Source organism: Lytechinus variegatus, chromosome 15 (genome assembly GCF_018143015.1).
Source record: "Lytechinus variegatus isolate NC3 chromosome 15, Lvar_3.0, whole genome shotgun sequence".
Taxonomy (NCBI): domain Eukaryota; kingdom Metazoa; phylum Echinodermata; class Echinoidea; order Temnopleuroida; family Toxopneustidae; genus Lytechinus; species Lytechinus variegatus.
In genome coordinates this window covers 31,443,217-31,457,400 of record NC_054754.1, presented here as the reverse complement: position 1 = coordinate 31,457,400, position 14,184 = coordinate 31,443,217, and the positions used below count along the sequence as shown (strand labels likewise).

The 14,184-nt window shown below is 35.8% G+C and overlaps 1 protein-coding gene across 1 annotated transcript; it reads left to right on the top strand.

The window, feature by feature from the left end:
* The first annotated feature begins 5,590 nt into the window (after nt 1–5,590).
* LOC121428434 (5-hydroxytryptamine receptor 1-like) lies at nt 5,591–11,053 on the top strand. The gene is made up of 3 exons (XM_041625036.1): nt 5,591–5,896; nt 9,103–9,772; nt 10,428–11,053. The coding sequence occupies exons 1-3, from the start codon at nt 5,591–5,593 to the stop codon at nt 10,652–10,654; spliced, it is 1,203 nt and encodes a 400-aa protein (XP_041480970.1). The 3' UTR covers nt 10,655–11,053.
* Nucleotides 11,054–14,184: the final 3,131 nt, after the last annotated feature.

Below are 14,184 nucleotides of genomic sequence, written 5' to 3'. Positions count from 1 at the left end.
CGTCCATTAAACTGTCGTTTTTTTCAGATCGAAATATCAAAAATTTCAGCTTGCGCGATACAAATCTTAATCATTGGTACCGAAAATGCTTAGAATATCAAGTTTTCAGGTCAGAATATAAAGAAATTTCAGCTCACTCTCAGCACTCGTACTATCTGTGTAGTGAGATATGTATCCTCATGAGTTACTACAAACAGTCCTAAACATGCACGCTTTTTTACAATCGAGCATCTTTGGAACGTTAATGACTTTGCCCCCCCCCCCCCATCTGAAAAATGGATCGACGCCCCTGTTCCACATGTTCAAGGATCAATAAAACCTTGTTTCTCATGACAATAAGGAGAAAATAGAAAATTTCATATTTCATATCATAAAATACAAAAGAAATAGTATGCGGGTGATGTCACCATTCCCCTCATTTGCATACCGACCAGGATGTGCATATAATTGTTTTGTGAAATTAAGCGAAACTTAAAAATGTCATAGCTTTCTTATTTTACATCTGATTTTGATGAAATTCTCAGTGTTATGGTTGTTTGATTTTCTCCTTTTATGAAAATCAACTTTTTGTTGGAGTGGACTTGTCCTTTATTAACATTATTGGTCGTTATGGCATGCGCCTGTAGTCCAAGCCACATTGAAGACAAGATGTAGAGCCCTGGTCACGTCTTTCGGATGGTGACGTAAAATGTCGGTCCTAGACGCAAATACCGGGTAATCATATCTGATTGATACACGTCTGCTCAAAATTAGACGCACTCACATGCATGTGCACCGCTACACCCACACGCACACCCACACTCATTCACAATAGGGAATTCAAAATTTGATCAATTCGATCAACGGCCCCCCCCCCAACAAAAAAAAAAGAACTGGGCTCGAGCCATACACCCGATACACCATTCGTGTCCCTCTTGCCATCGGGAAGTTAATTTTTAAAGTAATGCTTCCTAATTTGCTTCATTTAATGCTCAATAACTCATTTTTCCATGTGAAATAAATATTTGTTTGGTTGTCATTGTGTGATGTGTTTGGGGTTAATGTAAAATTATTTTCTTGATTCGAATCACATTCATTTATAACCTGGTAAACATCACCTAGTCTCATCGATTTCGGCTTCATTTCAAACATCAGTGTCGACACTGCGATCGACCACGGTATGATGTCCAGCACGAATTCCTCTACAACCCCATACAGCGGTCTGCAGATCGACCACCAACCGACATCAGTGGTGGCCATCGTCGAGGGATTGACGATGATCATCATCTTTCTCGGGTCGTTGATAGTTAATCTCGTCGCCTTGGTGATCATCCTCCGTGATAAGACACTGAGGAGAAATGTTCATAATTGGCTAATCATCAACCTGATCATCAACGATCTCGGGATTACGATCACCAGTATGTCATTCTCTATTATATCTGTCTTTGACAACGGTTATTTTCTGATTCACAGTGAAGTCATGTGTTTGGTGAGTGTATTTTTATTTGATTATCCCCCCCCCCAAAGAAAAAATATAAAGTAAGTCGAGCCGAAGATAAGCCTAAAGTAAATTGACATGCTTGCATGTGCCCAAGGCCATACGCAGAATATTTTTACTGGGGGGGACGCGTAAACTTTTTCGAAAAAAAAATCGAAAGCGAGGGAGCGCTTTTTGCATTTGGTAATGTGAAATTGAATTTCATGCATACCTTGGGTGAATTTTGTGAAAACTTTCAGTAAAAAATGTAAGTTCTCAAAATTTCGAGGGGGGGACAACTGCCATGCATGTACAAATGAAGAATCAGTGAAACTTAATACAATCACAAAATTTAGGAACAAGTACAACGACTGTGAATAATTGACCTATAAATTGAATTGTTATAGTTCTTGACAGATTAAACAACAATTAGAAGGTCAGAAATTGTATTTCACAAATCGTTTGAGAATTGCAAGGCATAGATTTCAATGGGGATTTAATGTTCTTATCATTTTGTACACTAAAAGATAATTCTCTTTTATTGATGTGAGCATGGTGAGTCTGGTTTCCTTTGTCATTTCATTTTGAGGCCTCCATCAATTCCAAGCTCTAAGCTTAAGATGGCGGTCTCCTACATTTCAAAATGTATCATGTCATCATATATTATCTGCTCAATTTAGCTCAAACGTGTTTCAATGCATAACAAAGTAAATTTTCAAGTATGATTATATCTTATGTGTAATAATATTATGTATGTATAAGTTAATCATTGTGTTGTTTGTCTGTAATGTTGAAAAAAATATTACTTTTGTTATTGGAATGTGGAAATCAACTGCAAATGCCCAGAATATCACGTGACATGTACGTTCTATTAGTTCAAGGACAACAAACCATCCATCTAGCTAATATTATTTGAAAACTATCTTGATAAAACATCATACCTTACAACCTTATAAATCATTGTTAGCTTTAGATGTTTATTATTATTATTATTATATGATTTAGTTTAGGGTATTGAATGCAATTTTCTTTTGTTTTGACAATCTAATGAATATGTGTGGTTACATTTTAGGCCTAAATTACATATGATTTTTCCCAACTCTTAATCCCATATCCTTTCGTTAAGAGTTTAGTTTCGCTTACGATTCTTGCAATTAATAATGTACACTGTTAGAACATTTCTACTTAAAAAATCTTACTGTACTGTAATCTTACTGTACTGTGTAATCTTACATGCATTTGTGTAAAATAACAGAAAATAGATATTTGGTGTACGTAACCTTACAAATTTATTGTAATAAAACTGTTTTTCCCCTTTTTAAAACAGACCGGTTATGTAAAAATTCTATAAAAATGCATAAAATCTTTCCTGTTTTAACAATTTACAGAATGATTTGGTAACTTCTTTTTGTAAAATCTTTTATTTTCTTCTGTAAAATCTGGGTTTTTTTTAATTATATATGCACGTGTGTAATTGAATAACTTTTAAGTGTCTCCATTAGGAGAGGGGTCATATAATAAGGACACGGGGAAAGAAAGGTATATGAGAACCTGTTAAATTCAATCGACTGTCTTAATGAATGTAAAGATATATGTTCATATTATGATAACTTTAAAGGGCAAGTCAACCCCAGAGGAAATTTGATTTTAGTCAATGGAGATAACTCCAACAACACTGTTAAAAATACCCTGATTTTACAGAAAAAAAGAAAGACTAATTTGCAAAGAGCAATCACAGAATCATTCTGTAAATTCATAAAACAGGAATTTTTTTCTGCAATTTAACAGATCAGGTCTGTTTAAAAAGGGGAAAAGGGTGTTTTATTAAAGGAAATTTGTAAGGTTCCATACACCCAATACCAATTTCCTGTAAGATTACGCAATTTGGTAAGATTACAGGTGTTCTCGAGACTCTGCTGCAGGAACTTCTTTTATTTTAAGGACAAATTTTCTAACAGTGAAGAATAACACTGAAAATTTCATCAAAATCGGATGTAAGATAAGAAAGTTATGACATTTAAAAGTTTCACATATTTTTTTACAAAACAGTTATGCACAACATTACTCGGTGATATGCGAATGAGAGAACTGATGATGTCACTCACTCACTATTTCTTTTGTTTGAATTATACAATATTTCAGTTTTTACAGATTTGACGGTAAGGTTCCTTTTGGTTGAACCACAAAATGTCCAAACAATGGTACTTCTACATCAAAGGCGTCGATCCTGGGGGGCAGGGGGGCGATCGCCCCACCAATGAAAATATGGGGGGGGCAAACACATCATTTCCCCCCCCCCAATAATTCCGGATGTGCATTAAAAAAACCAAGATTGTAATGTTCAGCAAGCGAGATCGAGATACACAACTCGTTCTTTATTTAAAATCGTGCTCAAAATGTCCACTTTTCAGATTGGAATATAAAAATTTACAGCTCGCGCTCGCATCATTTCTGTAGCAAAAACCCATAGTTTTCATGATTAAATAGGTGAATGTAAATGTCCCGTTTTCATGTCTAAGCCTCAAAAGAACTCCTGCTTTGATTTGTAAACATCTTTTCTGGATATATATCTTGTTCTTTATCAAAAACGTCCATTAAAGAGAAATTCCAGTAGTTGCAGTTAACACTGATTTCATGAGAAAGTCTGTAAAACATGGCTTAATTGCCAGTATATCATCGAGGATCTAGATCTGGTACAGTTACATTAACTGGACTTTGTGAAATCTTGAAATCTACGCTGAAAAATGTTCACACCGAAAATCCCCAACACAGATAAGCGCCATGGGACAATGTATAATTATTGCGACGCCCTACCCGAATCCCGTGCTTATTTGCTGTTTCTTAGCAAATACACAATTTCTTCCAGAATCCTTTGGCACATGCGTTTTATTTATACAAACAGACACTTTAGTGGTCATTTCATTGGATTCTGTACGAACTCATTTTGATATCGTTACCAAAACTAGCATTTACCTTTAAACTGTCGTTTTTTTCAGATCGAAATATCAAAAATTTCAGCTTGCGCGATACAAATCTTAATCATTGGTACCGAAAATGCTTAGAATATCAAGTTTTCAGGTCAGAATATAAAGAAATTTCAGCTCACTCTCAGCACTCGTACTATCTGTGTAGTGAGATATGTATCCTCATGAGTTACTACAAACAGTCCTAAACAGGCACGCTTTTCTACAATCGAGCACCTTTGGAACGTTAATGATTTTGCCCCCCCCCCCCATCTGAAAAATGGATCGACGCCCCTGTTCCACATGTTCAAGGATCAATAAAACCTTGTTTCTCATGACAATAAGGAGAAAATAGAAAATTTCATATTTCATATCATAAAATACAAAAGAAATAGTATGCGGGTGATGTCACCATTCCCCTCATTTGCATACCGACCAGGATGTGCATATAATTGTTTTGTGAAATTAAGCGAAACTTAAAAATGTCATAGCTTTCTTATTTTACATCTGATTTTGATGAAATTCTCAGTGTTATGGTTGTTTGATTTTCTCCTTTTATGAAAATCAACTTTTTGTTGGAGTGGACTTGTCCTTTATTAACATTATTGGTCGTTATGGCATGCGCCTGTAGTCCAAGCCACATTGAAGACAAGATGTAGAGCCCTGGTCACGTCTTTCGGATGGTGACGTAAAATGTCGGTCCTAGACGCAAATACCGGGTAATCATATCTGATTGATACACGTCTGCTCAAAATTAGACGCACTCACATGCATGTGCACCGCTACACCCACACGCACACCCACACTCATTCACAATAGGGAATTCAAAATTTGATCAATTCGATCAACGGCCCCGCCCCCCCCCCAACAAAAAAAAAGAACTGGGCTCGAGCCATACACCCGATACACCATTCGTGTCCCTCTTGCCATCGGGAAGTTAATTTTTAAAGTAATGCTTCCTGATTTGCCCCATTTAATGCTCAATAACTCATTTTTCCATGTGAAATAAATATTTGTTTGGTTGTCATTGTGTGATGTGGTTGGGGTTAATGTAAAATTATTTTCTTGATTCGAATCACATTCATTTATAACCTGGTAAAAATCACCTAGTCTCATCGATTTCGGCTTCATTTCAAACATCAGTGTCGACACTGCGATCGACCACGGTATGATGTCCAGCACGAATTCCTCTACAACCCCATACAGCGGTCTGCAGATCGACCACCAACCGACATCAGTGGTGGCCATCGTCGAGGGATTGACGATGATCATCATCTTTCTCGGGTCGTTGATAGTTAATCTCGTCGCCTTGGTGATCATCCTCCGTGATAAGACACTGAGGAGAAATGTTCATAATTGGCTAATCATCAACCTGATCATCAACGATCTCGGGATTACGATCACCAGTATGTCATTCTCTATTATATCTGTCTTTGACAACGGTTATTTTCTGATTCACAGTGAAGTCATGTGTTTGGTGAGTGTATTTTTATTTGATTATCCCCCCCCCCAAAGAAAAAAATATAAAGTAAGTCGAGCCGAAGATAAGCCTAAAGTAAATTGACATGCTTGCATGTGCCCAAGGCCATACGCAGAATATTTTTACGGGGGGGGGGACGTGTAAACTTTTTCGAAAAAAAATCGAAAGCGAGGGAGCGCTTTTTGCATTTGGTAATGTGAAATTGAATTTCATGCATACCTTGGGTGAATTTTGTGAAAACTTTCAGTAAAAAATGTAAGTTCTCAAAATTTCGAAGGGGGGGGGGGCAACTGCCATGCATGTACAAATGAAGAATCAGTGAAACTTAATACAATCACAAAATTTAGGAACAAGTACAACGACTGTGAATAATTGACTTATAAATTGAATTGTTATATTTCTTGACAGATTAAACAACAATTAGAAGGTCAGAAATTGTATTTCACAAATCGTTTGAGAATTGCAAGGCATAGATTTCAATGGGGATTTAATGCAGTTTAATGAAAATATTTCGTCCAACCCAGAAGCACATGTACATTTGAAGAAAAGTAATTCTCATAGCATTGATTCCCCCCATCAAAATATATTTTTATTAATTTGATATATTTATTCAAGAGAACACAAGATCAGTATAAAAACAGCGTTTTACATCAATGTCCTGAAAAGGTTAAGAATTTACATAAAAATCAAAACGGGTAAATGAATGCGACCAGCTGCATGTGATATAATATAAAGAAGAATGACACTGGGCTGACAAATCATTATTTACGCAAATTATTAAAAACTATTTTTTACAATTTTTTAAGAGGTATACCTGAAACCATCTGCAAGATTCGTCACTCATTAGAGGAGCAATCACTACGCATCCATCCATTCACCAAAAACACCTTCACCTACAATTAATCATCTCAAACAACCCACCACACATATATACTGCCATAGTGTCATTATTGTGGAAGAAACCACAAAGAAATAATATCATTGAACCGAATCAGTTGGAAGTTAATTACAATTGTTGATTAAGGACCATAAATATATATCCGGGAGAAGTTGACAAAATTGTTGAAAATTTGTCATAATAAATTACAATCACGTGACCATTCAGATCAAGACTGCAATGAATCAATGTTATCGTAACATGACTTCCCCTTCATTGCTTTCTTTAATAAGTGTATATTATTATTATTATTATTTGTTTGGCGTCACCTGTGAACTGAATCACTATGACCCGCAGTCTCTCCTCCCAATATAACTGATTGGGGGAGTGCAGGTGGACCACTACACCGGGGCAGTGGCGTACCGAGGATTTTCCACAGGGGGGGGCAAAACCGTCCGCCAAAAAATTGACAAGCAAAAAGAAAAGGTCTTCAATCACAAATGGAGGATTTCGTACCCGAAAAAAAAGACAAGCAAAAAAAAAGGGTTCAAACTCGTCAGGGGGGGGGAGGTCTTCAAGCTCGTCAGGGGGGGGGGGCAGACTGCCCCCTCCCCCCCGTAGGTACGCTAGTGCACCGGGGTTTCCCCTACTCTTATACGAATAGTGCAGTGGGTTCTTAGCGTGCAAAGGTGGTGACTCTCCTCTACACGGGGCCTCCATTTAATGTCCTATCCGAGGGACGGAGTGTTTTTCACTCTAGCCTGCATCTATGTAACATTGGAGAGACGTTTACACACTGCAGGCTTCGGTCATCCGCCCGGTGTGGACTCGAACCCACGACCTTTGGTTCGACAGGCACACGCTTTAAGAGTCACATGAATTGCATAGATCATGAATTAAAATGATTGTCATTAAAGCATGTCTTATGCTTTACTTTAATTCAATTATTCTGAGTCTTATTTTTATGTTTTGTCAATAATTCCTAGTTAATTCCAATTGAGTAGTTTTACATTCTTATAAATCTATTGAATAAAATACATACATGTATATATACAGTGCGAGTCAGTAAAAATGTTACACTTTTTAGATTAAGCATTTTTTAAAGAAAATGTGGGATTCAGAGAAAATTTCTAGCTTAAATGGATAGAGTAAATATTCTTTTGTCACTTGGTAAAATTTGTTCCAGTGCTGTTGTTTGGTTGAGTGCACAACAGCCATTGTTTGAAAGAGTATGAAAACCCATTTGCGCCAAGTCAGAGACAAAATCATTCACACAAACAATGAGCGTAAATTGTATGCGTATGTAAATAAACAGGAGAACCAGTAAATCAATTATCTTCACTGAAAAGTTCTTTTTCATGGTCATTTTGGCCACAACTTGGACAAAGTTTCCCGCCTTTAATTGTCCACATGTTGCTCTGATCATCCAGATGGGGTGGGGTGCACTTGACTTCAGGTAACCCAGACGAAAACAGGCAGACACTTCGCAGGACCATAGCAGCAATGCTCCATTGATCTCAGAAGTGCATCGAGAGAAATTGACAACATGTGGAAAATTGAAAGCTTGAGAAAAGCTTGGGAAAAGTGTGGAGAAACAAGTATTACATGAAAAATGAAATGTAAACCCACTTTAAATGATAAAAACTTAGTGAAAAAATTCTGGATATGTCAGATATAAACTTTTGTTCAGATTCAGTTATGTCCTCATATCCAGCTGGCACAAAAAGGGTAAAGGTTGTGCTTACTAAGTGTTGAAATTTCAATTTGGGTGGCAAAATTGTTACAAAATTTTCGAATGTATCCATTTTATTTCAATTGACTAAAATTGCAAGGGAAATGTATGAGAACTGTTTCGCAGGGTAAGATTGATTTCGCCCTTCAACCTTGATACAGCGTGAAAACGAGCATTTCTTCGCAAACAGATTTCTGCGAGCTTTACAAAAATGGGCTGTGCTCACTCAAGTTTAACATTCTGTCATAACTTTTACTTTCATTGGATAGATGAGACCCAAACCCAAGAATATATGTGAAAAAAATACCCATATGTTGTATATTTTTTTAATTCCCAGGGCTGTTTTAAAGTGTTAACTTTTTTGATACGCACATGTGTATACATACATTTTTGTGTTGCGCTTCAAACTGTTTGAAAATGACTCAACTCGACCATCAATTTAATTCGAATAAAAAAAATATACTTCGCATTAAGTAATTCATTTAGATTATACTTATAACAAATCCAAAGTCATTGCAATATAGGCTACAACATTTGCACAATTCCCTGGATAAGTTAAAAACACCTCAAACTACTATTTGTTTATCTTCACAGATCAACGGGATTGGTGGGACAAGTTTTTCCTTCGGAAACTTTGCCACCATTGTGGCCATATCTGTAGACCGCTATCTGACCGTCGTTTGGTCGAGTCGCTTTCCTCCAACAAAGACTCGTATCATCATCTTCATCATTCTCTGTTGGGCATTTTCCGTGTTCAACATCATCCCGCCTTCCTTTGAGTTAATCTCTGATTACAAATATCACCCTTTCACCCATCATTGTTCCCCAATCTGGCAAGTATGCCTCTATTACTTCATCTGCTTCGTCATCCTGTTCGGCATCACTATTCCCGCCATGGTCTTCTGCTACATTGGTGTCTTCTGGACCTTGAGGCGTCAGCAGCAGGTCCTTCGATCTCACGCCAACGGTCGAAAACCGGACGACGCTCCTGCAGACGTTATTGCAAGCGACAGCGAGAAAGTCGATGATGAAAGCCTTCACGCATCCAATCCGACGACCAACTCGGGCTTGAGTTTGGAAGATCTTCCTGGTCGGTATGGAAATGTTTCTGAGACAACAGAAGAATCATCATCTCCCAACCTTGACCAGCCTGTGGGTAGTGGTATCCAGGAAGCGGCTGCGCATCCGAAGAAGAAGATGAACGAGAAAAGGAAGAGGGCCTTGCAGAAGAAACTCACGACTGACAAAAGAATCGCTCTGACAGGTATCTACTTCCTTCCCATCACTATCTCAGTATAGTCTAGAGATCATCCCCATGATCAACACGAAATAAAGTGGGAGGGGTGTCCAGGATAAACCATTATAGATCACGTAGAGGAATCCTGTTTTGCACCAGTGTGAGAATATTTGCATAGTTTGCTGCAAAAACCTGTTGTTGAGAGATTTATATTGTACAAAATTATGTGCGTATACTTTTTGGAACGAACGGAGCAAACGAGTGATTTTTTTCTAGCGAAATACCGAGAACCAGCTTTCGTTTGCCAGCATCATTGGGTTATTTTTGTTTCTTATTTTCTCATAAAATTTTATCTGACTTTGGTCATCCGGTCCCTTCACTCAACTAATAGAAAGAGAAGATGACACCATTTTTTTTTCAATATGAACAAGTCTAGTAAAATCAAATTTGATATTTTTGTCCTCTCACGTCCCTGCTACAACCTATGCGAACTAAACAGATGCGATATGGTGCAGATGACTATAGCGAGTTTCTATTTACAATTAAAAACGTGAAGTGCAAGTAAACACCATGCTCCCGTGGCTAATAACATACTGAAACTTTTAGGAGGTTCTATCCCTCTTTTTAGGCAACTCATTATGAAAGTCTATTATAACTTTGTTATTATTTCTATCCTCTGTAGGCGTACTATTGGTGATGACTACACTGATCTGCTGGACACCATATTCCATTGTGCATTCATGTTCCATCGATATCAGTGTAACTCATTCATTGGGTGTGTTCACAATGTGGCTCGCTTACATCAACTCACTCCTCGATCCAATCATTTACTCATTCATGAATAGACGAGTTCGTGCTCGATACCATGCCATGATGTCTAGCTTCAGAATGACTGTATGTAAGAAATAGTGTATGAATCTTCTCACTTGAGCATCACTTGCATATTAATGTCAATGCTGCAAAATCTGCATTCATGAAACAAGTTCACACGAGAAACTGATGGTTTTAAACCTCTGATTTACAAACCTGTTAAACAAATCCAAAGTCATAATTTATTGACTATCTCTTTATCAAAAGTTAACATGATGTCGAAAAACTAATCAAGGTGTCATTTCTGTAACAGAAAACCCGATAATCACAATTCTTGTAGAATGATTTTAATGATCCCTTGCAAAGTCTCCTCAATCATGACTGTAAATGGTAAATATATTATAGATATGAATCGACTTATCAGTTTATAAATACTGAATATTTAAAATTATTGAATTGGCTCTTTTATTTCATTTCATTTCGTCTATTTCCATTTTCAACAATAACAGTTTGTTTTGTACATTTTGACATACAAATAAAAAACATATTTCAAGTATCCCTGTACAAAAATTATATTCAAGATTATTACATATCGTGTTGAAAATGGAGGAGGATTCTAAAAAGTGGAGCTTGTAGAGTGCAGCCTCCTAATAAATATTCTTGTGGTTACATACTTTACAGAGCATATAAAAATCAAAGTAACAATTTTTAATAAGGGCATATCTCTTGTGTGATGCATGTTTTTAGTATTTTCTTCATTTTTATTGTCCTGTATCATGTTCGTTTAGAAATCGTGATCTGGGCTTATTGTTTGTTTCCCTTTTGATCAATAAAAAATGTGATTTATATGGAAAAAATGGAATGAGGAAGATCCATTGTAATAAAAACCGAAACAACAATACTGAGAAAAACAATCATCCACAAAAACTGTATCAAATGATCCATATTAGATAAAAACACGCAATTAATGGTGAATGCTAGAATCGTCATTACCTCCTGTATTAATTTGATCAGTTTAAACATGATAGTCATAACAATTATTGTTGTAGTGTTATTGTACTTTATGATGTAGGTGGAAATCGGTGTTTAGTGTGTAATTACTGATGTATGTTGTATAGCTTGTGAAATCAATCAAATAGTTTATAATTTTGTTTTAATGAATATAACTAATTGGCTACTTTCTAGTTTTTTTTTATATTTCGGTCGTAATAATATAGGTAAGAATAAAATGTAAAATATATGCAGTACAAGTATATAAAAAAATATGCCCAAACTTGAAAGTAACTCTAGAAAATATTCGCTACTGTTGCTGAGCATAATCCTTTCTAATCATTTAATTTTTATCTTTTTAGACTGTATTCAAAATATATTATAATGCTTCAGTATCAAATATTATGTTAATGAATAATGCGAAATACGAAAAATGCGTAATATATTTAATTGTTCATGTTTCTCCTCTTCTAAAATATTGGGTAAAAGTGCTCCATGGGGTAACTACATTGAGCATTTCTTTTGGGCATTTTATTTATCCAGTGTGATGAAAATTTTGCCCATTCTAAAGTAATTGCTGCTTATTTTTTTAACCTTACTGGACAATATACTTCTCGCATTGGGTAAAATACTGCGCCAAATTGGTTGGACAAATAATTACCCTTGTGGTGGTAAAATTTTTACCCAATATTCCTTACAGTGTATATACTATAAACATCAACTCTCTTTCTTTCTTTTCTTCACTGTTTGTTGTATGGCATTAAATTGAGGTGGTTATCTTATGATCAGGGTGATATTTTTTTGTGAATGGATATATATCATTTTGTGTGACATGGGGAGCGTTTCATAAAAGGACTTGTTACCATAGGAATGAAGCATCTCAGCCAATCAAAATCAAGGAAAGATATCAGATATGACAACTTGTCAGACAACAAGTGTTGATGAAACGTTGATGAAACATCCTCCTATATATCCCCTCCTGCAAAAAAGTTAAACGGCAAGTCCACCCCGATAAACAGTTGATTTGAATAAAAAGAGAAACATCTAACAAGCATAACACTGAAATTTTCATCATAATCGGATGGAAAATAAGGAAATTATGGCATTTTTAATATTTCGTTTGATTAAAAAAACAGTTGTATGAACATCCTTCACTTTAAAAAAAAAAGAAATGTTAAATCAACAATTGGAAAGTTGGAGGAGTGACATTTTCTAAATGTTACATTTACCACTTCGACCCAACAGTTAAATTTTGGTATAAATCTTTATACAAGATTGGATATTGCATTTGGGAAAAGTTTCCACTCTTCCAAAAATTTAATTGTTGATGTATCATTCAAATAAGGGGATAGATGACATCACTCGCTCACCATTTCTTTTGTATTTCATTATATGATATATGAAATAATCCAATTTTATCACCATTGTCATGTGAAACAAAGATTTATTCCTCCCTGAATATGTGAAATTAACATTGTTTTACATTTTCTAGCTCAGACAAGTTGGTCCTTATTGTCAGATTTGTGAAAATTTAAATATTCTACAATTCAAACAATAAAAAAAGAGATAGTGAGGGACGTTGATCGCCTCTCTCATTTGAATATAACTGAGTTGTGCATATAAGTGTTTTAAGAAAAATAAGCGAAACTTTAAATGTCTCAACTTTTTTAAAAATTTTACATCCGATTTTGATGAAATTTTCAGAGTTGCGTTTGTTTGATTTTACTCCAAGATTTAAATCATCATTATCTGGGGGTATAATTGACCTTGTAACTTTGCGATCAATAATTAGCGCGTCCATTGATAACTACACTCTTAAAAAGTACTGGTAAGTAGACGAAATGGTAGTAGACGATCAAAGTATAACCATGGACTGGTAGGTCCATGGTATAACCAATTTGTTGATGAATGTGACTTTTGTCCGACCGATAAATATGGGCAATATCAACCAAAATTCTGGTAAATTTTCATCAAGAAATTTTTGATTTTGACCATTTTTGTAGGTCGTATAATTCACCAACACATTTGGTTGTTTTAACCACTAAAGTGTACCGTATAATATTCAAAAGCCAATCAAAATCAATGATTCCTAGGTAGTTGACATTGGTGGCAAAATTATAATGAACTTTTATACAACAGGGCCTGATACCTTGGTCACATTTGCTCTACGGCGGCCGTACGGCGAGTCAAAAAACAGCCGTTTTATTAATTTTAATTCAAACCACCTAAATGTAGTTGGTACAAAAAATGTTAAAACGGCTGTTATCGACTCGCCGTACGGCCGCCGTAGAGCAAATGTGACCAAGGTATAAGAGTCCACTGCATGGTCATAAGTCCTAAAGAACGATTTTATTCGTGGTTCTAATCGACTGAATATCAAAATGTGCCGATTTCATGAGCTGTCGTCTACCCTTGACTTCTTAACTAAAGTTCTCTTTTTAGCTATTTTATGACATCACTACTCTGAGCAAGCGTCTATGGTCTGTTATGGGGGTCTATTCAATTCGATTTATTGCATTAAAGACAAAGTAAAACAGTCTGGAAACTTACACATAAAACGTTTACAAAATATAAAGCAAATTACATGAAATGTATATATTGAGAATAATAAAATATAATCAAATACGAACTATCAAACT

Excerpts from the sequence above, each read along its gene's own strand:
- LOC121428434 (XM_041625036.1), top strand. The coding sequence starts at position 5,591 with ATGTCCAGCACGAATTCCTCTACAACCCCATACAGCGGTCTGCAGATC. Across the intron at positions 5,897-9,102 it reads ACAGTGAAGTCATGTGTTTG|ATCAACGGGATTGGTGGGAC; the intron begins GTGAGTGTATTT and ends TTATCTTCACAG. Across the intron at positions 9,773-10,427 it reads CAAAAGAATCGCTCTGACAG|GCGTACTATTGGTGATGACT; the intron begins GTATCTACTTCC and ends TATCCTCTGTAG.